Genomic DNA, 25,817 nt, shown 5'->3' on the forward strand with positions numbered 1-25,817 from the left:
ATGCATGCCACTATACATGTGTTTTAAAACTACTGTTGCATGGTATATAATGCATGAAGCAAAACATCCCTTTATTTATATATTTATATCACCATACAGCCCATGGCACTTACCCATTATGAGCTTACCCAATATCCAATATAACAGAATGACTCATCACATTTATGATTGGTACCAAGGGTTCATGTCAAGGCTTGCTCCTAACCTTCCATACACATTTTAGATAGTGGGTTTGCCATTTATGATAGGGTCAAGTATATTGCATTGAGATTCAATAATAGAACTTCAGTGGCAAAGAATGAGAGAGGCTACACACAGAAGGTTTAGAAAATGTTAAGTTTCCACAGTCAGTACCACTCGCACATTTCTGCACACAGCCATAAAGTGGCAGCTATACATGGCTAAAGTTGTGGCTTTGCTTCCTGCTGATTCAACCTTGTGCCAGTGCAAAAACACACCTGGCACGGAACACATGGGGCTTTCCACATGTGGAGATTTTATTTTGACATAAGCATGTCAACGTGCGTTCTGTGATCATAATTTCCATATGGAGATGCTCTGTCGTTAAAATGTGTTTAGTTTACTGCTTGTAGATGTGGGCGGTAGCGGTAGCACGCTCAACGATTGTTGCAGAGGTTCACGATTCGAATCGAGCGGACGCCCCGATCATGACTACTTGCTAATAGCAATAATGATATGCGCCATATGCATCACAATGAACGTTAAAGATCCTGTGATATAATTCGCCAGAATAGGCCGGTGTGAGGTTCAAACATTGCCAATTTCCAAATGTGCCTGCTAAATTGCCGAGTTGTGATTATGCATAGCAATCATCGTCCCCTACCGGCAGACTAATGCCCCAGGTCACTCTTGCAAACGAGACTGTCCTGGTCTCTTAAGCTCTCACCTGGTTCAACAAAATAAACTTGAACTTTAGGTGGAGAAAATAGTCGATATGGCTGATGTAGACAGACATACTCATGTGAAGAGGCTTCTGTAGACATTGGCAATAAATATCGACACCCGCACCAATCTCATAGCCGAAATGTTGTGACATTCATTGTGCGAAGCATTATATCACTTTTATGTTTTATTTAGAGGGCAGATATGTGAAGGAGGCATATTGTGTGCTTATTTTCTTGCTTGTATTCTCCACAACAATGCTCATGATAATGTTGTGTGGTGTATAATATAGTGCTTTGTTGAATCCATATCTAACAGAGAGGGCCCTTGCCTATGAACATCTGGAAGTGCACCAGCATAGTTCAAGCAAGCCTAACTGCTGATGAGACACTGAATCTTGAAACCGGTCCAGAGGTTGCTTGTGTTGAACGTTCTGCACCCCAGAAGGCTGTGTGGCTGCTTGGATGTGTAAAAAAATGCTTTATTTTTTTATGTCGATAGACAGATAAGTGAAAGAGGTGTATTGTCTGCTTTGTTGTTTTGTTAATATATTTTGTTACACTTCTCATCAGTCGCACTGCCTTCTGGGAGTGATTATTTTGTGTTATAGAAAGGCCTATGGTCAATCCATTTCTCATTGAAGGGTACAGTTCGTCTTGCTGCAGCGCATGGGCTGATCACAGCGCTCCCAATCACAATATTATAATGTCTCTAATTTGGGTTTGTTTCCTGATTTATGTTGCATGCTTTTCAGTTTTTTATTACCACTGTCAGCATCCATGTTTCTGATCGATATGTCAGACCAGGTACTGATAAACTTATACGAACAGTTATCTTCTAAACACATGGGATACGTTGCTCTTTTCCAAGTTCAGTTTTCCAAAAGCACTCATTCACGTTTTAATGTAATAATTTTTTCCTGTTTTTCTTTCAACAATATTCCTTGGTACAGTATTACACATTTTTGCTATTTCTCAGTTGTCTCTCCAAGATGTATTTCATTGTTGTTTTCGAATGTTTGTAATATGACTATTGTTGCGCTTCTATTTATCTTGAGCCCGACTTTACAGCTCATCACCTTTTGTACCACCTTTCCAAGGGTTGTTATTATGACTGATTAGCACATCTGAGATGGTCAATAATCTGGTTGTCTCAATTTATGTTTGTGGCTAAATTTCTTCCCATTCAATTATCTACAGTTGCTCTTGCATATGCCCTTGTCTAACTCTTTAGATGAGCATTTTTTTCGTTATGCAATTCTGGTTAAGCTGTTCCATCCTTGTCAATGTTTTTAAAAAATAATTTCACTTTCCATTAAGGCCTTGGTTAGTGACAACTTGGATGACTGTGGTCAGTTTACACTGAATCAGTTGCCTTGTTCATAATTTACAAAAGAGTGGAAAAATGATTGTTTAATCCATAATACTCTTTAGAAGTTCCTGTGTCTTTTCTAGGATCTGTTTAATGGTATATGCATTCATAATACTGTGGTCATCGGAAGAAAACGCGAATTTAAATCCAGCTTGTTGATATAGTTTGTTGTCCTCCAAACTACCCATTACTTTGTTCCCTATGATCTCCGAAAACAATCTATATGGGATGGCAGGCTATTGGGTTTTTAATTCTACAAATCGGGTTCTTCGCCTGTTTTAAATAGAAAATGACAATGAGCGTCGTGCAACGATTGAGGTATTTAATTTCTGTGAAAACATTTAATTAATAGGTGCAGTGTTTTTTTCTCCACCATCCAAGTTCCTCTTCTTTGATGGCATACACAGTTATTTCATCCTGCCTAGGAGTGTTCCCTTGTTTCATACGCTAGTCCATTGTGCCCAGACCCAGACTATTTCACTTTGCTTGTACTATCCGAGGTGGCATACATTTAGTGGTCGTAATTCATGTGGCCAATAACAATGAATAACCATTTGATATGAGGGGGCTATCACATAATTCCCTCTCATTCGCTATATAAATAAATCAGTACCACTAAAGGTTTGCTACCTTAAGTGCTACCCATTTATACTCTGGCCCTTGGTCTTTGAAAGGCAGTGGTTCTTTAAAGTCTGACATCTGGAACATCCTCATCTGAGGCTGTTTTTTTTTTCTCCTGGGATATATAACAGTTCTGTATTTCTTTCTTCTCTAGAGCTCTGTATAAAATGTCTCCACGAGCGCTGTAATTCTCTCACTCTCATGTAGTATGGCTCCATCATGCTCTCCAAGGGCCGCCGTTGGTAATTTACCAATTTTCTGCGTTCATGCTGCATTGTTTATTATGACTTATTCAATGTTCTTTGATGTATATTCTCATGCTCTGCCTAATGGTTCTTACAGAGTTCTGTGTACCGTATTGTGTTTATTTTTTGGCATTTTAATCCGTTTTTGTCTTTGCTTTGCCTCGCCATTTTTGTGGTTGCTGAAAGCTCGTCCTCTGATTTACATTTTTAAACACACACCCGTACCATTACAATTGATAAATAACTCATCACATTCGTCAATGACACTGCCTTAAAAATAAAGTATATATGTAGCGTTTCAGGCAATGGTCCTTCTTCACAGCGCATAGAGAGGCCAGAGGTACGTGAAGTGAAGAAGACCCATAGCCCAACACATCGCCTAGTATATCATTTTCCTGTTAAGGCAGTGTTATTGAAAATTACTTTGCTGACTAAAACCCTATATTTGGAAGAACTATACAGTATGTATATAGGTTGTTTATATATATAGCATGTGAGTATATGATTAGCACGGTTGGCTATGTACAGTGAAACAGAGGTTATATACACATATATATATTCTGCACATGCAGTATAAGTATGCACAGTATGTGTAAACTGCACCACTATATATATACAGGCAGACCTGGAAAATGCTGTTTTGAGATTCTGTCTTGCTGCCACACGGTGATCGTTCTGTTACACTTGCTCCAATTTCGTGTTTGCATGTGTGCAGAGGCTGTTCGCTTAATGAGTTTTTTTTGATACCCCAAGTGAGACGCACCATGAGCATCTTGTAGGAGCATTCATGAGCATTTTTATATCGACGCTGGATGGGAGTGGCAAGTGGAGGGGAGGATATTAGCCAAGAGGCAAACTCAGCGGTATTATCACGAGCTGAGTCAACACAAAAAATGCAAGTGAAAAGCTTCATTGCACCTTGTTAAAAAAATGCTCTCTACAAACTTGGCCTCTTTTAATCCAAGCCTGGCTGGTAACTTGTTAAACCTGTTTGCGAGCAATTAAGAAAGTAAATGTGCAGTTGATAGAAACCTAATACTACTCAGTGTAACAAGAGACACTTGCAGTCTGTATTGACGTATTATAAAGTAAATAGAAGAGCTTCAATAGTTTTTAATCAACCCACATGTACCACATTTTTTTAAAATAAGATAAAACTCTAAAAGAAAGTTGGGTTAATAACAGTTATTCTTTGGAGATATTTGAAAATTACCTCCTTAGAATGATCTTAACTGCTCAAATTATAATTTTGTAAGCATTTTTACGTTGAATAAATTCATAAACTCTATTTAAAAAAAATATGTTGAGATTCATTTGATTTTTAAAGACAGATAAAGGTAACTTTTCTTAAATGTGTTTAGAAATCGATAAGCCAGATTTTTATTGGATATCGGTTTTAAAAAGGACAATGTACAAATCCTGGTTGAAAACTAGGGAGCAATAGAAGTAAACTAAAACAGGCCACATTTATATTAAAACTATAAAGAAATAGAATACCTAAGTCCTTTTCTCAACATTGTTTCTTAAATATTATTTGAATGAGAAAAAAATCATGGAACCAAATCACGTGACGAGCCATTTCTGGTCACTTCATGAACATACATGTTTGCCATAAACTGTCGGTGTGGGAAAATTAAAATATATACTATACAGCACTGCAAAAAAATCACGACGTTTCGGCCACAACACAAGTGGCCTTAATCAGGTGAAGGGACCGTGCTGTCACGAAGACAGCGTTGGAATTAAGAAAGTCAAGCCAGGTCGCGTCCTTTAAGCTGTGTGGGAGGAAACCAAACGCTTTGACAAAGGAATTAGCATAAAGTGCTGATAGAGCACCTAACACGGGGGGAGGGGAGTTTACAAACGTTGTTTTGAAGGGAAATAAGCTGCTGTGAAAGTTTGGTATATCACTACTTGGATAAATATACTGTACCATTGAAAATTAGTTTAATGTTTGGTATGATTTAGAACATCTTTCCAATGATTGCTAATTTGAAACCATCTTCTCGGTTGAAATTGTGTCTGTGTTTGTAAATCTGAATTGCCTCGTGGACAAATCTCTGATGATAACCTATAGGTTTGCAAAGGACCTTGGTATCGGAGAACACTGATCACGATATAGTGTTCTCCGATACCAAGGTCCTTTGCAAACCTATAGGTTATCATCAGAGATTTGTCCACGAGGCAATTCAGATTTACAAACACAGACACAATTTCAACCGAGCAGATGGTTTAAAATTAAGCAATCAAACATTAAACTAATTTTCAATGGTACAGTATATTTATCCAAGTAGTTATATACCAAACTTTCACAGCAGCTTATTTCCCTTCAAAACAACGTTTGTAAACTTCCCCCCCCCCCCCGTGTTAGGTGCTCTATCAGCACTTTATGCTAATTCCTTTGTCAAATCGTTTGGTTTCCTCCCACACAGCTTAAAGGACGCGACCTGGCTTGACTTTCTTAATTCCAACGCTGTCTTCGTGACAGCACGGTCCCTATTTTTTTACCTACGTGACTTTACCGAATAGAACCAAAGAGTATGGATCCTTGCAGTCACGAAAGCTTCAAATCTAGAAGCACTGCAAAACTTAAGTGTTTAGGTTGTGTGACTGTACGTGGTTTTAGGTTGCCATCAAGTCACAAAATCACGATTGGGTTTGCTACGGCTCTTTTGTGCGTAAGGGGCTGTTTTGTCCTCGCCCGTTCTATTCTAAGATGGCTTGTTGGCATCATTTCGCAGCCTAACAGCTTTAATAAATCCTGCTATCCGTCATGTCCTTGCATTCCCTCTGGCCCCTTTCCTAACATTTCAGAATCCATATCATGCCCTGAAAGTCTTCCTCTGTCCATTATATACACACACATGGATCCCACCTTGGCCTGGCCACAGATTTTTTTTGTGTCCCTCCAAATAGATTCAACCCCTAAATCATTTATAACAATTTCTTTATACTATTCCAGCTCAAAACATCCTGACTCAAAAGCTCACTCCAGAATTGATTGATCTACCAGCAGGACATCGGAGCACATCAACATCCTTTTGATCATGGTTGGAGCTTTGATAGTACTGTAAGATACCAATAATATACTAATTAAGATGTAATTTTGCAAGAGATAAAATTGTGCCTACACCTTTCTGTGGTGTATAACACTGCAATTACATTCCCGCTAAAGCACTGCAAAGTTGAGGAAATGCATCTTGTTAATTGATCTTGCATCTTATAAAACTGCAGCAATATTTCCGCTTCGTAATTTTGCTCTCTGTTCATATGAACTTACGAAGTGAAAAATAAATATAGCCTTACTTTTCTCTGGCTGGCCTGCCATATCTCGCCAGATGACTTTTAATAGAATATATTGCTTCGTGTTGCGAGTCACATCATCATTTGCATAGAGGTTCTCATCCGCAGATAGGGTCCAGGCGGCTGGTGATTGGTACATTTTAAGTATGCAATATGAAAGTGCCCCACGTTTATATATATTTTGTTTATTACTTTATAATAATAGAATGATGTCGATATCTTTGAGAATGTATGTTTTAAAATGGCATTGTAATATTTAGAATGGGCAATTATAATTGTCATATGAATGTAAACTTCACAAATCACATTAACTGTTTCCATATTTTATACAGTGCTTTAGTGGAATTTGACAGAAAAATGGCGTAATGAACGTATGATATTGATTTTAATTATTCTTATCTTCATTTACCCAAACAATTTGGCTCAATCCTATCAAGACAGCTCATAGGCTGTGCTATGTAAAAAGGCACATGGACATTGTACATTGCATGATGGTCAATCATAAACTTAAGAGATAATGACATTGCTCTTGATGCATCAGTGTAGAATAAAAAAAAACATCACATATCACATTATTCAAACACTTGCACCTTGAGGCTTGCAGGAGGATTGCTTAGATTTCCTTAGCACATTATACCATCGCTATTAAGGCACAAACCAGCTCATAAATCTCACTGCATAATGAAATAAGCTACTCATATGGGAATTGCCATTGTGTTCGCACAGGTTTAGTCTGATGAACAAGAAAGTAATTAACCCCTGGGGTGATGGGTTGGACTATAGAATGCTGTTAAATTGAAATATGATGCATCTCTTGGCAAGGTTAGTAGATTTTTCTTGGGCCATTGGATAATAGAGAGCTGGGTTTTTTAAATGTATTATTTATGCCATCTTAACCAACAGCTGTATATGAATGAATTAATATCGTGTTTTATATGTCATTTTCTTGTAGTCATACAAGAAAACAACAAAATATATATTAAAAAATCGATTTCTAATTAATTATAATGGGGATAAGCTAATGGCAGGTTGTGTCAAATTGGGTGGTGTGTTTTTCTTGTTTAAAACACTGTTTTGAATGCAATAAGAATGCTTATCAATGCATCAGATTCTATATCTGGCAGTGACGTGACCTAGCGCTTGTTTTAGCTCCGCTTAATGAATAATTATTATGAATAATTGTTATATAATGAATAATTATGAATGTTCACAATTAAGGGACCCATGAGGTACCTTCTGACGCTGTTAATGTGCTTCCTCTTTAAGTCAAGCATACATTTTCATAAACATGTCTATAACATCGCATTATATATGTATTTATGTTAGACCTAAATATATGATGTTAAAAATGACTAGATAACTTTCTCAAAATGTTTATGTATGTACAAGAAAAAAAAGCCAGTTTTTAACCTCTTCAATAACGCCACAAACGTTTTACCCACACCAATAGCCAGCCACGTTTGTCGACTTGCTTTCTGGGTCTGACATTTTTAATGCTCTTTGTACACGTGGCAGTAAACCTGTAAAGCTGACGTGTACCTTGAACATGCCTGTCAAAGTAGCGAGAGCCACGATGACAAAAATGCCTGTTGGCGTCACAGCGGCCCCCACCATTCACCTCTCTCTTTATCCCACTGTGCCCACTGAACAGATGCTTTACCAGCTCTGATAAGATGTGCAAAATTACGATAGCATTCAATTCAAAACCTCGTACGTAGTCGCGCTGAAGAAGTGGCACGGTATATGTGGTATATGGCATTCTCTCTTGCTGATATTGCACACGTTGCTGTAAAGTGGAAGAGGAATTGAACACAAAAGAATGAATGAAATGGTGGATAAAGTGCAGTGTGAATTCTCCAGAGTATTAACCGATTGATTTATATTTTTATTATTTTATTGTTTCCCTTCTACGTGACTTTACCGAAAGAACCAAGAATATGAATCCCTGCAGCCACGAAAGCTTTAAATCAACATTTTATTAACCGATTGTTGTAGTTTTCTCTTTCCGTACAAACCATAGCTCTCACGTCTGCTGTGATTTTTTTTCATAATGTAGCAATCCTGAATTTCCTGACCAACGGGTTAGCACGTGCACAGTTGCACAATTGCACAATTGCAAGGGCATATTCCAGTTCTGTACTGGGCTGGATTTGTTTTTTGTGTCGGAATCGAGGCCGGTTGTGTTGCGGCATGACTAATGCATGACAGAGATTATGTTGAAGGCGTCCTTATTAAAAGTACAGATTAAATATGGGCATAGATTTTTTTTTTCACACGAAGCTGTTCTGCTTTTTTCTTTATCCCACATGTGCCAACGCACGTGGTTAAACCGTTCACTGGCAGAGTCGTGGTTGTTGGCCCCTTGGGAATTCCCGATGCCAGTTTGATGAAACTCGATATCATGCTCTGTGGTATAAAACAGAATGTGTTGTGGAAACACTTCATAACACGTGCATTAAAAAAAAGCATCCATATGGTTTATGGCTTAAAAGAAGAGGGTGGATGGTATTTTGTTCATTGTATTTGGAGTGGTGTCTATTGGTGGACAAAGAGCTGTAAAGAGCCACACAGAGTATATATTGGGCACTGAAAAGGTCGCTGATGTTGCATACAATCAGAGTGCTTTTTTTTCCATCGCGCACTTTCAGATGCGCTTCTGCGGCCTTCTGGAATGCTCTTCCTTCGGATATTAGGAAGCCACTGGAGCTGTGCACTTTTGAATGCCGATTGAACACTCACTTCTTTAGAACTGATTGTTGTGTATTTAGTTTGTTGGCCCCCCCCTGCCGCCGCCCCACCTCCATTCACCGCGGTTGGCTACGTACGGTGCAAAATAAAGTTCAACACGCATACAAAATAGCTCAGTATCATAAGCCGCAAAGAAAATTAATTTCAGTTTTAGAAAGGATTTACATGAACACCGTTTTTGCCTCTAACAGCATTCTTATAAAAGATCAATGAAGGTAGGAGTTTAATGGTGGAACAGCTTTGTACGTCAAATGAATTCCCATTAGTTTTCCCTGTAATATAACTTCATTTCGATCTGCAGATGTGTATGCTTTAACTTTAACATAGCCATTTCTGTGACCAGTCACAAGCTAATCACTCGGCCATTTCAATGCTAAATTATATGCTAATTCCTTTGTCAAGGCGCTTTGTTTCTTCAGACACAGCTTAAAGGTCGTGATCTGAACGTGGCTTTTTTCACTCCAGCGCTGTCCTACCAGACAGTCTCGTCCCTTCACCTGATGAAGGCCGCTTGTGTTGTGGCCGAAACGTCGTGAGATTATTATTGTGTTATTTTATTTTATCAATTTATTATTTTATTCTCATTCTACGTGACTTTACCGAAAGAACCAAAGAAGATAACTTAATTTGTTTGAGATTTTTGGTCAACTTTTCAAATTGTTTTTTTTTACACTGACTTTACAGCAGGTGGTGTGATTTGCCAATTTCTCTGAGAGAATGGAGGGTCAGTGTGAAAAATCACACCAACAGCCCTGTATAAACTGTCCCAATGGTGAAAACACTGACAGCCAACTGGATGACAGAGACCCCCCCCCCCCCGTACAGTATAGCCTTAATATACTTTTGGGGAAAGTGCTGTTAGCAAGTACCATCATCCATCCTCTATAAATGTGTCCTACCCAAGCCCACTTCCGTTGAAGGGTTATCGTTAGTGTTTTGGTGTGACTGTGGGTGTCTCCGTGTCTGCAGATGTTTCTGCGTCTCTCTCGGTGTCACCTTGTCTACAGTGAGGGAAAAAAGTATTTGATCCCATGCTGATTTTGTACGTTTGCCCACTGACAAAGAAATTATCAGTCTATTATTTTAATGGTAGGTTTATTTGAACAGTGAGAGACAGAATAACAAGAAAATCCAGAAAAACGCATGTCAAAAATGTTATAAATTGATTTGCATTTTAATGAGGGAAATAAGTATTTGACCCCTCTGCAAAACATGACTTAGTACTTGGTGGCAAAACCCTTGTTGGCAATCACAGAGGTCAGACGTTTCTTGTAGTTGGCCACCAAGTTTGCACAGATCTCAGAAGGGATTTTGTGCCACTCCTCTTTGCAGATCTTCTCCAAGTCATTAAGGTTTCGAGGCTGACGTTTGGCAACTAGAACCTTCAGCTCCCTCCATGGATTATCTATGGGATTAAGGTCTGGAGACTGGCTAGGCCACTCCAGAACCTTCATGTGCTTCTTCTTGAGCCACTCCTTTGTTGCCTTGGCTGTGTGTTTTGGGTCATTGTCATGCTGAAATACCCATCCACGACCCATTTTCAATGCCCTGGCTGAGGGAAGGAGGTTCTCACCCAAGATTTGACAGTACATGGCCCCGTCCATCGTCCCTTTGATGCGATGAAGTTGTCCTGTCCCCTTAGCAGAAAAACACCCCCAAAGCATAATGTTTCCACCTCCATGTTTGACGGTGGGGATGGTGTTCTTGGGGTCATAGGCAGCATTCCTCCTCCTCCAAACACGGCGAGTTGAGTTGATGCCAAAGAGCTCCATTTTGGTCTCATCTGACCACAACACTTTCACCCAGTTGCCCTCTGAATCATTCAGATGTTCATTGGCAAACAGACGGGCATGTATATGTGCTTTCTTGAGCAGGGGGATCTTGCGGGCGCTGCAAGATTTCAGTCCTTCACGGCGTAGTGTGTTACCGATTGTTTTCTTGGTGACTATGGTCCCAGCTGCCTTGAGATCATTGACAAGATCTTCCCGTGTAGTTCTGGGCTGATTCCTCACCGTTCTCATGATCATTGCAACTCCACGAGGTGAGATCTTGCATGGAGCCCCAGGCCGAGGGAGATTGACAGTTCTTTTGTGTTTCTTCCATTTGCGAATAATTGCACCAACTGTTGTCACTTTCTCACCAAGCTGCTTGGCAATGGTCTTGTAGCCCATTCCAGCCTTGCGTAGGTCTACAATCTTGTCCCTCACATCCTTGGAGAGCTCTTTGGTCTTGGCCATGGTGGAGAGTTTGTAATCTGATTGATTGATTGCTTCTGTGGACAGGTGTCTTTTATACAGGTAACAAGCTGAGATTAGGAGCACTCCCTTTAAGAGTGTGCTCCTAATCTCAGCTCGTTACCTGTATAAAAGACACCTGGGAGCCAGAAATCTTTCTGATTGAGAGGGGGTCATTAAAATGCAAATCAATTTATAACATTTTGACATGTGTTTTTCTGGATTTTCTTATTGTTATTCTGTCTCTCACTGTTCAAATAAACCTACCATTACAATTATAGACTGATCATTTCTTTGTCAGTGGGCAAACGTACAAAATTAGCAGGGGATCAAATACTTTTTTCCCTCACTGTATGTGTGTGTGTCTATGTCTCTGTAATTTGATGCCGTTTCCATGTAGACATCTGGGACAAGTCACGGACAATAAGAAGGAATAAGGCCGTGCATAATATGAGTTTTCATGGACCCTACTACCCCTCGCGATTAATCGGATTTGCGGGTTATTTGGTCACGGATAATAGTTATTGTATATATTGTCCATTTGTTTCACTTGGCCAGCTTTTGCCCATGAACAGTGCTGCAAATATCTTCCAGCAAACTGACTGAATGAGCTGTGATTTCGCCAATGTAACACAAATCAAGGCTGTACAAAATCACCAGTAAGCACGACCTCTCAGTGGTCACAAGATGCCGAAACTTAAAAACCTAAAGTGGTGAGGCATGTGTAAAAAGGTATTTGTATACCCCATGGTATAATACGCCGCTTGGATCATGTTTGGAAATAGTAACGTTTTTTTGGTTTTAAAAGTGATAGCAAAAGTATCCTTAAATGTCTTTTTATGGCTGTTCTTTTTTCACTCTTTGGTTCTTTCGGTAAAGTCACGTAGAAAGTAATTCCTGCAGTCACAAAAGCTTCAAATCTAGTTTGTTCTTTTTTTTGTTAGGCAGGTACAATATAGGCTTATTAAATGGTAAACTGGTACCCGTTTACGGAATCTATTAGCACTTATGACAGTCAGGAACTGGTAATCGTTTGAATGTTCATAATGAATGCACTGAATGGCCCCCGTGAACGTTCAAACGGCATGGCGCGGCTGAAGTCACCGCGTGGTAAATTCGTCAATGTTTTTCAGTTGAAAGGCAAAGATGCAAAACTCTGCAGTTGCCTGCTATGCTCATGCCACTGCTGGCAGAAAGGGCCACCACGAGAGTGATCTCTGCAGGGTATTTGGTCTACTCATCCATGCCTAGCCAGACATCTTGGAAAAGATGGGATTACCCACACTTTACCCCACTGCACACGTGGCATTCCGATCAATTAACTTTGGTATGCAATTAGACTTTTGTTAAGATTAGTGTTCGGCACAGATTTGGAACACGTTCCACTACAAGGAATTGTAACGGGTCATAGTGGCAAGTGAGCTTCTCACGTGTTGAAAGAGGGGAGTGTAACCACAATTGGCCACACGCTAACTGCCGACCAGCTATCCCATTATACCCCTGGGTGTAGACAGATTTAAGAAAATTGCACCAATGTTTCAGAGGATTGCCAGTTTGGCGTGCTAGCCATGACACCATGATAGTTCCCTTTCGTTTCTAAATTTAAAAGGCAACGGTGTTATTTTTTTTATTTCTAGAGATTTCTGTACATGCGGCAATAAAACCGAGAGCCGGTGTTTTTTTAGGTGATTACCGGTAACGCAACAACAAAAAAGGATTTTAGTACAATCTACTTTTACAGATCAGCATCTATCAGCTTGATGTTTGATTGTTTCACAGATTAACCTTTTTGATAGTGGTTTACGAGTTCAGTGGTGCTGCGATTGATATATCCTCAAAGTGGAGAGGCTTCTAATTATACACCCCCTTTTTTCACCATTTTTTATTTATTTAAAAAAATGCACACGTTCAATTGAATATAAAACCTCTTACACGGCGTAAATGAAGCCTGCACAGAAGGTAAAATAAAATCAGCTTTCGAGATGCCTACATGTAATGCCTCGATTGATGCTGGACAGGTTCCTGGAGCATTACATTTAGTGGGTGAGCAGCAGCGGTCTGTGTGCTCAAAACGCTCTCTCAATTTCGCTCTACCCATGACGTGTGCTCGTAATCACAGGGCCAGGGAAAACTACAATGTGCGGTCAATCTTCCGCATCTCCAGCTTCAAGCTGACAAAGCGTTCTTTTCCAGGATATTTGTTCTTGCATATTTCTCATCAGTTTGTGAAAGCTCCTGGAGCGTAATTCACATAATACTAGGCCAAATACCGTGTGATCTAACTGTATGTAAAATCGACACCAAGGCTTACTAATCTGCAAAACTCATTCGTCAGCATTTGTTTCCATTTTTTTCCCTTTGCACTCTAGTTCAGATGGCAATTTTTGTTGTGTAAATACCTCATTTCAGTAATTACTGCAGCAGTGCAATAATAATACAAAACAGTATATCAGAACCACGGCGTGAATGGTGAAGCAGTAGCGTGACTTCTAAAAATTAGATTAACATTCACAGTCAATTCTCACCAATGTGACCTGTATACGCAGGAGCCACCTCAACATGCCCTCCTGCCAAGGGCAATTCTACATACTTTGAATGCAGCACTGACTTCTACCGCTTGCGTGTTGAGTATTTGGTAAGCCAAGTGGCTCTGTCATTCTGATTAATTGTGTTTATGAAGAAACTAGACCTCAGGACTAACCTTTATTTCTGTATACATTTTGAGCATTTATTTATTCATTTGTGTGTGGGCTTTTTTTACGTGCGATGTCTTCCATGCATTTTGATCTCAGTAACAGCATGGAATATAGCACAACTGTTAGGCTTCAGGCGATGGCCTTCGTACACAGTGAATAATGTAAGGTGGGAAATAACCGAGTACAGTCCTGCCACAATCACACGTATACGGTCAATCAGTTTGTAATGGCAATGCTGTGGTGACATTGGGAGCATAAAAGCAGGTTTTTTTCCCCATTACCTGTTATATTTTGGACATGACTCATTGTTGTGCAGTTGTATTTTACTGAGAGAGCCATTTCCAAAGCAATGAGAGATGGGAAGGTACAGAACACAGCAACATGAGTTACACACACACATAGTCATTAAGCGAATACACATTATAAACAGTGGTCAAGTGGTTGCTTTCAAAGGCCATAACAGGCTTGCACCCTGTAAAGGTTTATTTCAATTATGTGTTCATTGGCTTGATACTTAATGTTCTCCGCAAAGACGCTTATTATTTTTGTGTTTATATACATATAGTTGTTATGTCGAACTAAGGCTTATTTCTAAACATCTATAAGTTCACCAGTGTTGGTTTATATAATCAGACACTGAATATAGAAACTGGTCCAGAGTTTGCGTGTGGTGAGCCAATGCTGCTGAATTAATGCACTACCAGAAAGCAATGTGGCTGATGGGATGTTTTAAAAAATACTCTTATCTTTATGTGGAGGAGGAGAGGCGTGTTCTCTGATTATTAGATTTGTTACTGTAGTATACAAGGTCATTACTGTATTTATGTGCAAGCGTGGATGTGTGCTGCTCTCTTTGTGTGGCAGGTGAGAAGTTGTTAATTCTGCTGTTTTAAAACGTGGCGTAGAACACAATGTAGTTTTCATGTCAATTCGACCATGGAAATAAATAGGAGCATTATTACACATGCATGGATTCATTAAAGCCAAACAGTTGCCTGGCATGCAGTAAAACATAAACTTATAGATTAACAGTTTAAATTTTGATTTAAAGCTTTCGTGACTGCAGTGATTCATATTTTTGGTTCTTTCGGTGAAGTCACGTTGAAGGGAAACAATAAAATAATAAAAAAATATATAAAACAATAAAATTCTCACGACGTTTCGACTGCAACACAAGCAGTCATGATCAGGTGTGAAAACCAACGGCAAGAACCAACCGCCACTTCTTTCAAATGTTCTTGCCGTTGGTTTTCACACCTGATGATGACTGCTTGTGTTGCAGTCGAAACGTCGTGAGAATTTTATTTTTTTATATATATTTTATTGTTTCCCTTCAACGTGACTTTACCGAAAGAACCAAGAATATGATTAACAGTTTGTGTAGTTTTTGCGTGAATGTCCTAAGTTCTTATCATAGTTAGTCATTTTGGTCATTATACATATTTGCCATTTCATTGTGTAGTCATAACTACTCTTACTGTGCAAATCTTGAATTAATTAATTCATTAAACATGTAAAACGTTTGCAAATATTTATGTAATGTGAATTTGCTTATGTCTACGTGTTAAAGCTTGTATGAATGCATTTGGTGAATGTGGTAAAATGTTGCCTTTTTGTCAACAAAATGACCATCAAAGGGTTTTACGATGACATTGATCGGTCGACCTGGGTACCTTGAAGAGGTTAACATTTTCTTTGAGAAAACACGGGATTGACTATTGTTAAAGATTATAACCAAGACCTTTTTTAACCAACAGAAATGCCATTTGAAGTCAGTCGGTGCATTAACATGTCCTCTACATTCGTTGCTCGGGTTACATTACAGCAGGAATGAGCCACATGCTAAAATAACCCGAAATAAAATAGTAATGAAACCTGTGTGTAATTTTCAGACCTGAACATGAAGCCTCCTGAGGGGCCAGGGGAGATGGGAAAGGCAGTGTTGATTCCCAAGGAGGAGCAGGAGAACATGCGAGAGCTTTTCAAGATCAATCAGTTCAACCTTCTGGCTAGCAAGCGCATCGCTCTCAACAGGAGCCTTCCTGACGTGCGTCTGGAGGGGTAAGTCATTACCATAGTCACACTTAATAGGCACCCTACGTCTGTTTAACGTTACTCTAACTTGGTTTGTAATTGTCCTGTGTATGATCACTCTGAAAACAATCTGTTCAAGCCGATTTACGTTACGGGAAGGTATATATTTTTTGCATTGATTTATGTTTGAGCAATACATTGCATTTCTCCTGTGACATGGTTGTTTTTGTTGTTTTCTGTGTACTTAATTTGATGCACTTTTATTTTATTTGTTTTGACTTTGTCATTTTTCTGGCACGGGTCACTCTTGAAAATGAGACTACCCTGGTCGCTTGTGATCTCACCTGTTTAAACAAATAAACTTGACTTGACAGTTTCTCCATTGTAAACATGTTTAACTCTCAGTGCTTCTCTTTACCTGGAGTTCTTGCTTTGAGTGAACACCCTGGATTAAATTGAACTAGGCCACAATGCCGAGATGATTCCCCCCCCCCGCCTCTCTCCTCTTGTAAACAGGGTGATCCTGTATATAATCCTTTATTAATACTGAATTGGCATTGCACATAGCAATCTTCACCCCCTACTGGCAGATTAATACCCAGTTGCAGGCCAGGTGCTGAGTCACCTTCTGCCACACAGGGATGGCTAACTACTGGGGGGGGGGGGTATCCTTTCAAATGTTTGAGAAGTGATGTAAGTCGCATATTGTGATTCAACCACTCTGAGGTCCCCCAGCGTAAATGGTGCCTAGCAAAAACAAATACCCATTATTATTATTATTATCCACGTATAGATCCACGTATCGATACCCCACGGTAATAATAGGAACAAATAATAGAGAACTTAATTTTATTTCGTCTTAAAACTTCCGTGACTGCAGTCACCACGGAGATAGAAAAAACATCTAAATTAAAAGCAAAAAACCCACGACGTTTCGATCGCAACACAAGCGGTCTTCATCAGGTGGAGGGAAAAGAGGGGGCAAGCCTCCAAATGTAGCTGCTTATAAGGGCTCCAGAGTGAGTGGGCGGGGGAAAGGGCTGCACAAGAGACAGGGAGAGAGAGGGGGTGGGGCAGAGATAGGGGGGAGGAGAGAGGGGTAGAGATGGGAGGAGGGAGGAATTGCACCTCGGTACACCCATCAGACAATGGGGTGGGGGGGGAGGAATGGGGCAGAGACAGGGGGAGAGAGAGGGGTGAAGCAGAGATAGGGGAGGGGGGTAGAGATGGGAGGTGGAGGATATCTGTCTGAGACCTTGCAGCCATTCACTGGTAAGACCACCTCTTCTGTTCTTAACTCAGCTCACCTGGTATCGTCAATTAAAGACATCTCACTGTCCCCAGGTGATTTGCTTGTTAGTTTCGATGTAGTTTCTCTGTTCACCAAAGTTCCTGTGTCCGATACCATTGCAATAATTTAAGATCTGGTCCAACAAGGACTGAATACTGATGTACCAGCCCTGGTGAGACACTACCTCACCAATACATCACTTGGAATGGAACATTCTACAAACAAACTGAGGGCACTCCAATGGGTTCTCCCTTATCTCCGGTTGTGGCCAACATTTTCATGGAATAATTTTAGACGGTTGCCATCAAGGCATCCACTCTATGCTCATCCTTGTGGAAGAGGTATGTGGATGACACGTTTGTCGTCTGGCCACATTGCCGACCAGCTCTGAAACAATTTCTCAACCACATCAATTCCAGACACCCAGCAATCAAATTCACCATGGAGGTAGAAAGGGATGGTATGCTACCCTTCTTGGATGTCTTAATCAAAAGGAGACCAGATGGCTCAATGAGCCACTCTGTCTACAGGAAAGTAACCGATACTGACGCCGACTTAAAACCTGACTCGCACCACCATCCATTCCAGAAGAATTCCCTCATCAAAACGCTACACCATAGAGCTCAATGTATCTCCGACCATAAACACCTAACCAGTGAACTCAAACACGTACACCGGGCTCTCAATGCGAATGGATATTCTGACTTCGCAATCCGCAAAGCCATCAACCCAACAGTGAGGAAGGAGCCATCTGAAGATCCAATCAAAACCATCACCTTGCCTTACATAGCAGGGATAACCAAAAAGATTTCCAAAATGTTGAACAAACACAAGATCCAGGTCCGATTTAACATGGTGCACAACATTCGTGACCTGATCCCATCTGTGAAGGACAAGATTCCTGATATGCAATATCCCGGCGTCTACAAACTAAGCTGTACCTGCGGCAGCAGTTACATTGGGGAAACCAAGCGACATGTCTCGGACCGTGTTCGTGAACACAAGGCAGATCTGAAACATGGCACGACCAATCCTTTTGCCGTAGCTGATCATTACTTTAATGCGGCTGGCTCACATGAAATAGATTTCTCTAAGACGATGGTACTTTGCAAGCCGACTGGCTATCAACAAAGATTCGTTCACGAAGCCATCCATATTTACAGACACAAACACAATTTCAACCGAGACGACAGTTTTAAACTCAGCAATCATTGGAAAGATGTCATCAAACATTTTGGGTCATAACTTGCATTTTTGTTTCCTTGTTAACCTCTACCGTCAGCAGTGTGGATGGGTGTAACGAGGTGCAATTCCCCCCCCTCCCATCTCTACTCCTCCCCCCTATCTCTGCCCCACCCCCTCTCTCTCCCCCATTGTCTGCTCGTGCGGCCCTTTCCCCCGCCCACTCTGGAGCCCTTATAAGCAGCTACATTTGGAGGCTTGCCCCCTCTTTTCTCTCCACCTGATGAAGACCGCTTGTGTTGCGATCGAAACGTCGTGGGTTTTTTGCTTTTAATTTAGATTTTTGTTTTCTATCTACGTGACTTTACCGAAAGAACCAAGAATATGAACTTAATTTTAATTGAAAGTCACTCCATGTTATCCATCAATCTCAAAACACATGTTACGTATTTTAACAGTCCTGAAATACTTTTTCCCCACATAGCTGCTCAGATTTGCTTATAGCTGTCAATGATGCGTAGGCTGAGGTCATTGACATCTTCTGCTTCCTCTTACGTATGACAAATATGTGTAAGTTATACGTCTAGGTTTAAGTTTGTGAGCCATGTGATAGCTTCTGGAGTAGCACGAATAATTCTATGTCCAGTCCGCTGGAGAGCAGGCATACAATGATGCAATCGTTCACGATACGGTCCATTGTTTGGTTCGGGTAGCCGCAGTCACGTATCTAAGAGGGTCATCATCATAAATCAGTCGTGTATCTATAAATGGATCGCCCTGGATATTTATAGTTTTTTACTAACAAGAGAGGAAAATCAAATCAACTAGTCATGGGTCCTAAATCAAAAGAAAGCGACATGTTCATTACTCAGAAAAAACACATTTTGTACGTGTTAATTGTATAGTGTGATTTGCTAAACATCTGCAGTGCTACAATATACAGCACAAAAAACTAAGATGTTTTAATAGTAACATAAAAATAGCATCAAACCCTTAAAAAAAATTCACATTTTTTTAAACATAGCTGTAGTGGGAAAGTCAATAAAGGAGTTTTTTTATGGTAGCCTTTGAATTATAGCATCTTCAAAATGTGATGTTTCTTTGGATAGTTCAATGCATTCCCGTTATATTTTTCAAATACACACACAACCTTTATTTCTTACAAATAGGTTGGAGATGCATAAATTATATTATCGATATTATTTAAAAAAAAATTGTATGTAGTGCCTTTCATAGCATATATGCCTATGGATCAAGGAATGATGGAAAATAAAGTTGCATGTTTTAAAATAAACATCGGTTATCATTTTACAAAATCTATCAAGTGCACATATATACACATGGTACCGATTGACCTTACCACTGTTGAAAAGCCACCAAAACGCACACCCTCTCGCATCATCATCATCAGCCCATGGTCTATCAACCACTGGATGAAGGCCTCGACATGTCATCGCCATCTCTCATTGTCGGCTCAATCCTGCACATGAGTAGGTTGCATCACTCCATCTCTGTGGTAGTCATCCTCTCCGTCAAGGCTCTGCTCCCAGGGTGATCGGGATTTTGCCGGTGCAGCTCCCAAGCTTTGGAATGCTTTGCCTTTGCAAATAAGACAGAGTCGTTAGATATATTAAGCCTGTCTTGAAAACTCACCTCTTTAAATTGGCCTTCATGCCCTAGTTCTGGACGCTTACCCTGGTTCTGTTTATTTCCTGCTTTTCACACATGGGTGCATTGGGATCTACAGATGAAAAGTGCTTTACAAATGTAAATTATTATTATTGTTCTCTCCTTTGGCTGCCACTTCAACAGTCGCATCCATCAGCGATTGGCCCTTCGAGCAATTGGTCGTGTCCAAGCCCAATTAATTCCCTTAACACAAAATATGTATTTCATTTGCTGTCTGATCTGTTCCTTTTTTTCTTTATTAGCACCACTCCATGCTTCTATGTTGTACTCTTCTGTTTGTATTTAGTTTTGTCAGCATCCATGTTTGTTATCCAAATGTATTCGTGGGTAATGTGTAGTATTCAATACGCACTCATTTATTTGATCATTTTGATCAAGATCCACTTTCAGTGGCTGCACTCGATATGCTTGAGTGGGACTCCATTATTCTGTGATGATATGGGAGGACATTTGATTGCCTCTGCATCTCTGTCTCTCCGTTTGTTTCTTCACATCTCCGTTTGTCTCCTGAAGCGGAATTTTGCTATTAGCTGCCTTAATTTTGCCTGTAATTAAATTTGACGTCTCTTTGGCATGTTGTTGAACTGTAACTTGCATCCGTGATCACTTTCCATGCGGAATTTGTTGAGGACATCTCTGACAATCTGAATGATGTCCATGAGAATGGAGTCAGTTTCATTTCAGATATATACATTTGCACGCCTACATGTCCTTTCTCTAGACTACTTATTTGAGAAAGATACGTTGATAGACTTCGTCTTCATGATGGCTGTGAACTCTCGGAGACATTCTCTTCTCTTTCCTGTCTCCTTTGCAAAACTCGCCAAAAGTAATCTCAACTCTTGTATCGAAGTAACCCATTACAACCATGTAGTTTATTTTTCCAATTTATAAGTTGAGTAATTTGTTCATATTTTGTCTACTTTTACATTTCCATGGCTTGTTGTGGGAGTATATATTTGAACTACTTTTCATTTGTATTGGTTCGAGAGCCCTTATTTTCGCTAGTCAACTCTGTCTGAAGTATTGTTGAATTCACAGGAAACTAAAAATCCTACTTCTTGACAATTGCTGTCATTCCTATTATATAAAAGGTCACCACTGTTTAAATATATAACGTTATTTGTTTATCTCTTCACATTACTGAGCCTGACAACGTAGTAATTTAATTATTTAAATTTCCTCTCCAGTTTGACGAAACTGTGTTCACCAAACGGTGTCTTGTGTGCAACAATGGCCAAATCCATAAGGTGTATTCATACCAAGTGAATATTAGCCTCCTCTGCTGATTCACCTAGCTAGGCAATACGATGACTAGTTGATGCAGAGCTGCTGGGGAATTGGGACCAATGGTGTAGGTCTGTTAGTCATCTGGTGTGTATGTATGTATGTTTAACTTTATTTTGCACCATATGTAGCCAACCATGCTAATGGGAGGTGAGGAGAGAGGACAACAAACTAAACACAAAAAGCAGTTCTAAACAAATGAGTTTTCAATTCAGATTTTAAAGTGCATAGCTCCAATGGCTTCCTAATATCAGAAGGAAGAGCATTCCAGATGGCCACAGAAGCGCATCTAAAAGTGCGTGATGCAGTGACCGTTTTTGTTCGATGGTTAGCCAAAAGCAGCTGCTGCGAGGATGCCCGGAGTTTGCGTGATGGTTTATGCTCCTTGACGAGATCAGCAAGGTATTGTGGTTCATTTGTGGCATAATGAGCGCGACCTTATAAACCATCCTGTACCAGGCTGCTTGGCACATGGTGCAGGTTGTTGAAGGGAACACAGTTTTTTTTTAACTGCAGTAAATGCTTGGTCATGTTGTTTGTGCTTTAAAAAAGCTTTAAAAAAATGTATTACATGGGCGCTTTGGCCCAAATGCTTCTTACCGTGACGTAATCTATCTGGTATTCACAGTATTTATAAAATGTATGTGGTACATCTGAAAACAGGCTCGGTTTTCATCTGTGACCTTTTCAAAGCTGATCTTGTTCGATAAAGCGCAACTCACAGAGGTTAGATCACACGACAGTGGGCAGCAGTCAGCGTCTGTTGCTTAAAATAAAGTTGGTCAGGTAATTACCGCTTTCGTCAGCTCCCTTTGCATGCAAAATTAACCAGAATCCAATTAGTGTTGATCTATTATTGTGTTAAAACACATATTTCAAATGTGCCTCTTGCTGCTCCGAGAACATGTTGTTATCCAGCAATTATTGTGTTTTTTTACAGAACATAAACGTACCGTGGTTGTGTACTTTCATTCATCGGTGCATAACTTTTGCTTTTTAATGAAGTGCTCTTTGCACACAAATGTTGCCGTGGTCATTAAGATGAACAGCTAGGAAACATTTGAGTTTTAGCCAAAATGTTACAATTATTGGGTGTTAGTGTTGTATATTACAACCAAAAATTGTGTACTTTAATTAAGGTCTGTTTCTGTAATCATGTTTAGGTGTGCCCCATAAAACCTCGTGATTAAATAAATGCTTGTATTCATGCATTAAACACGAGTGGCTCTGGATGTGTATTCAGCATAATTTATTCAGATTTATTAAAGGTCAGTTGTACGGCAAAGTGTTTTTTTTTAAATATACCATTAGCATCCGTGAGCTTATTCCATAAAACCATGAAAAAGCCTCCTTGCCTAGTCACACCAGAAGTCCAATCCAATGAATGACAGTTTTCCTCGGAAGCATAAACACTTGCCATTTCTGCCCCCCCCCCCCCACCGTCACAGCTCATGTGACTTTCTGTGAGCTCACGTTTACATTTGTTTAAAAGTTTATTTCGTTTCACGTGTGGTGCTGCATTGAACGTCTTTAGAAGACACACCCTGCACATTCCAGCAGTGTTTGTTTTCTCCCACCACAACACCTTGCCACGTCGCCGTGACGGTGGGAAACAGTGCGCAGATGTGCTACCGTCGTGGCGACCCGAGCAGTTGTCTGTGCCGAATTTGTGGGCCCCCAATGTTCATTCCCCTTGCTACCCTCCTGCTTGACCCCAGTGGGAGAGGCAGTAGCGCATGACCAAGCTTCATGCTTGGAAATCTTGTGCAGTGGTTTGTAGACTCGACGACGGGCCACCCGCACCTCTCACGTTTAGATTGCGGGAAAAGCACGGAGTCAAGAAAGGAGACATTGGCAAGTACAAGTGACACAAAGGGTTGGCAAACCGCAACGGGCCAGGAGACTTCCCCGCAGGGTCCTTAGACCGTCGATTAACGCAGGTGAATTCACCAATCCAAACTCATGGATCAGGGTCTCAGACCACACAGGATGCCTCACAGACCCCCTCCCCCCCCCTCACTTGCCCCCTCAAGTGAGTTGTGTTCTCAGCAGAATCAGGGGTTGAAGGCAGATGAGCAAGAGATTGTTAGACTCCAGGCTTCAGACCCTCAGAGGGTGAGGAAGGTAATTAAGCAAATTGGGAGGAGGATTTGGATTGGGCCTCCTGTGGAGGAGACATTTAGTAGTATAGTAATACCAATACTTTTATCTTATTTTGTGTCAATCATGCTAATTGAATCCCATAAGGAAGTGAAACGTGTTGGAGATAGAGAGAAATCCGAGGATGAGCAGACAGAAGTAGAACTTGCCTCCCTAGAAAATAGGTTGGGTAAGAGGGCTATGATTAATCAATTTTGTGACCTTACTGAAAGGATCAAGAAGCTTCTGGATCATGCCAGGCTTATAGCCCATAAGGGGAAGAAAAATAATAGGCTGGCTAAGTGCATAATATGCCTTGGCAATATCTCTGAGAATGCCTCTGAATCAAATAAAAAGACAGCTGCAAAGGGGAAAGAAAATGGGAAGGAAAATGGGAAGGAAGTGGGAAAAGAATAGACCAAAATCCAGGCTTCTAATATTTATTTTGCTGCTCATTATACGCAGGGGCGGAGCCAGGATTTCAGGCCGGGGTGACATTCAACAAATTTTTATTTCAAGAATGATTGGAGAGTCAGGCTGTTAAACTAAACACCATCGGTTGGCGACACGCTCTGACAATGCAGTTGCACGGAGTCCGCCATACCGAGTGTCGTACACTTATACGCAGAATGTCACCCCTGTCACCCCCCCTGGCTCCGCCCCTGATTATACGTGTTCTGCTTCTTCTGCTGCTTTAACCTCATCCTTATCTTCATTTTCCTGTTTTGATTCCGAATCTGATCTTTTCAGAGGTAGGGTCTCTGGAGAAGGGCAATTGGTCCTTCTAAGTCAGAATTGGAGGTCAGCCACATTGAATCTGATGCATTGCAGCGAAATGTGCATTGTGTAGGCAATGAGCTGAGGGTTATCCAGCTTCCAGTGATTTTCAGGCCTCAATGCACGAGGGCCATGGCGCTGTCCATGGGGCCAGCAGAGCAGGGAAGTTCCTCTTCGGAAAATTTGTATGGTGGCTGCTCGGCCTCCCCCGCTCCCATTATTTGTGCGCTATAAGCTGGACACCTTCTGCAAGAGGCGTCAGCTTCGATTGGGTGCTGGTGCCTTGCAGCATTTGGAGGCAGTTGTTTCTTATTCTCCCTCCCTAGGGCACTGCTCTGCTATTAGTTCACGATATTATTGAAGATGCTGACGGTAGTAAAAAATAGGTTTGCGCTTACCTGAAACCTGGTCTTCTAAGTCAGCCTTCAGCATGTTTCACTTCCTGCCTTCTTTGCCACTCGAATATTGGTTAGAGTTGTGAGTTATGTTTCTAATTTTTACGTTGCGTTGAGTCCGTTTTTGGTCTGGCAGGATATATTATTGTCTTTGTGTTTGGTCGCTGTGGTATTGTCACTGAGGACTTCTGGTTGTGGAAGGCGACGTCGTGAGCTATTACACAGGGCTGCAGAAGTGGCAGGTGTTTAGATTTCCAGTGCAGATGATTGTATTTTAAAAAATTGCCTTCTGGTTTGACTGGTCACTGATTCACGTTCTCGATGTTACAGAACATGCTGATGGCTGCCTTAGAAAACCAGGTTTCTGGAGAGTACATGCCTCGTGTTTTACTCCACAAGAGTAGGCTCCTTTCACGTGTAGTTTCGTGTTATTTATTTTATGATCACATGACATTAATCTCGCAATTACAGTGTAAAATGCAATTAAAAAAGGCTTAGCAACAGCGTGACGATAGTTTGGTGCATAGCGTCCGAAGCGTCAACTGGTTTACAACATATTCTTGGTTCTTTCGGTAAAGTCACGTAGAAGGGAAACAATAAAATAATAAAAATATAAAACATGTTAAGATTAGCCCTGGAGCTTTGATAGTGTCTGTCACAACAGGCTAAGAGCTGTGCAGTCTGTGTGATTGCAGAGCAGGTCACAGAACCCAGACTCTACCAAGTAGATTAGCTATTGTTTTGGCAGATTCGAAGATTGGTCTCAATGAGATTCACTATGAGCAAGGCCATTCCACTCTCAGTGAGCATGCCAACACATCAATACAAAAGAAAGATATTCTCTTCTACATTGTCACGTCTGCGCATTCGTACAAACAACTCTGCCTTCTCATCAACATTGG

At 40.6% G+C, this 25,817-nt stretch overlaps 1 protein-coding gene across 3 annotated transcripts in view; it reads left to right on the forward strand.

The window, feature by feature from the left end:
* GALNT13 (polypeptide N-acetylgalactosaminyltransferase 13) overlaps positions 1-25,817 on the forward strand; it is a 117,782-nt gene that overhangs the window by 35,982 nt on the left and 55,983 nt on the right. For all 3 annotated transcript variants that reach the window (XM_076057592.1, XM_032946085.2, XM_032946086.2), the window contains one exon: positions 16,014-16,182. In XM_076057592.1, coding sequence (XP_075913707.1) covers positions 16,022-16,182 — 161 coding nt within the window. In that variant the 5' untranslated portion in view covers positions 16,014-16,021. The remainder of the gene's footprint in view (positions 1-16,013; positions 16,183-25,817) is intronic.

Source organism: Petromyzon marinus, chromosome 4 (genome assembly GCF_048934315.1).
Source record: "Petromyzon marinus isolate PM22_M1 ecotype Great Lakes invasive population chromosome 4, UKy_Petmar_22M1.pri1.0, whole genome shotgun sequence".
In the NCBI taxonomy this organism is placed as follows: Eukaryota; Metazoa; Chordata; class Hyperoartia; order Petromyzontiformes; family Petromyzontidae; genus Petromyzon; species Petromyzon marinus.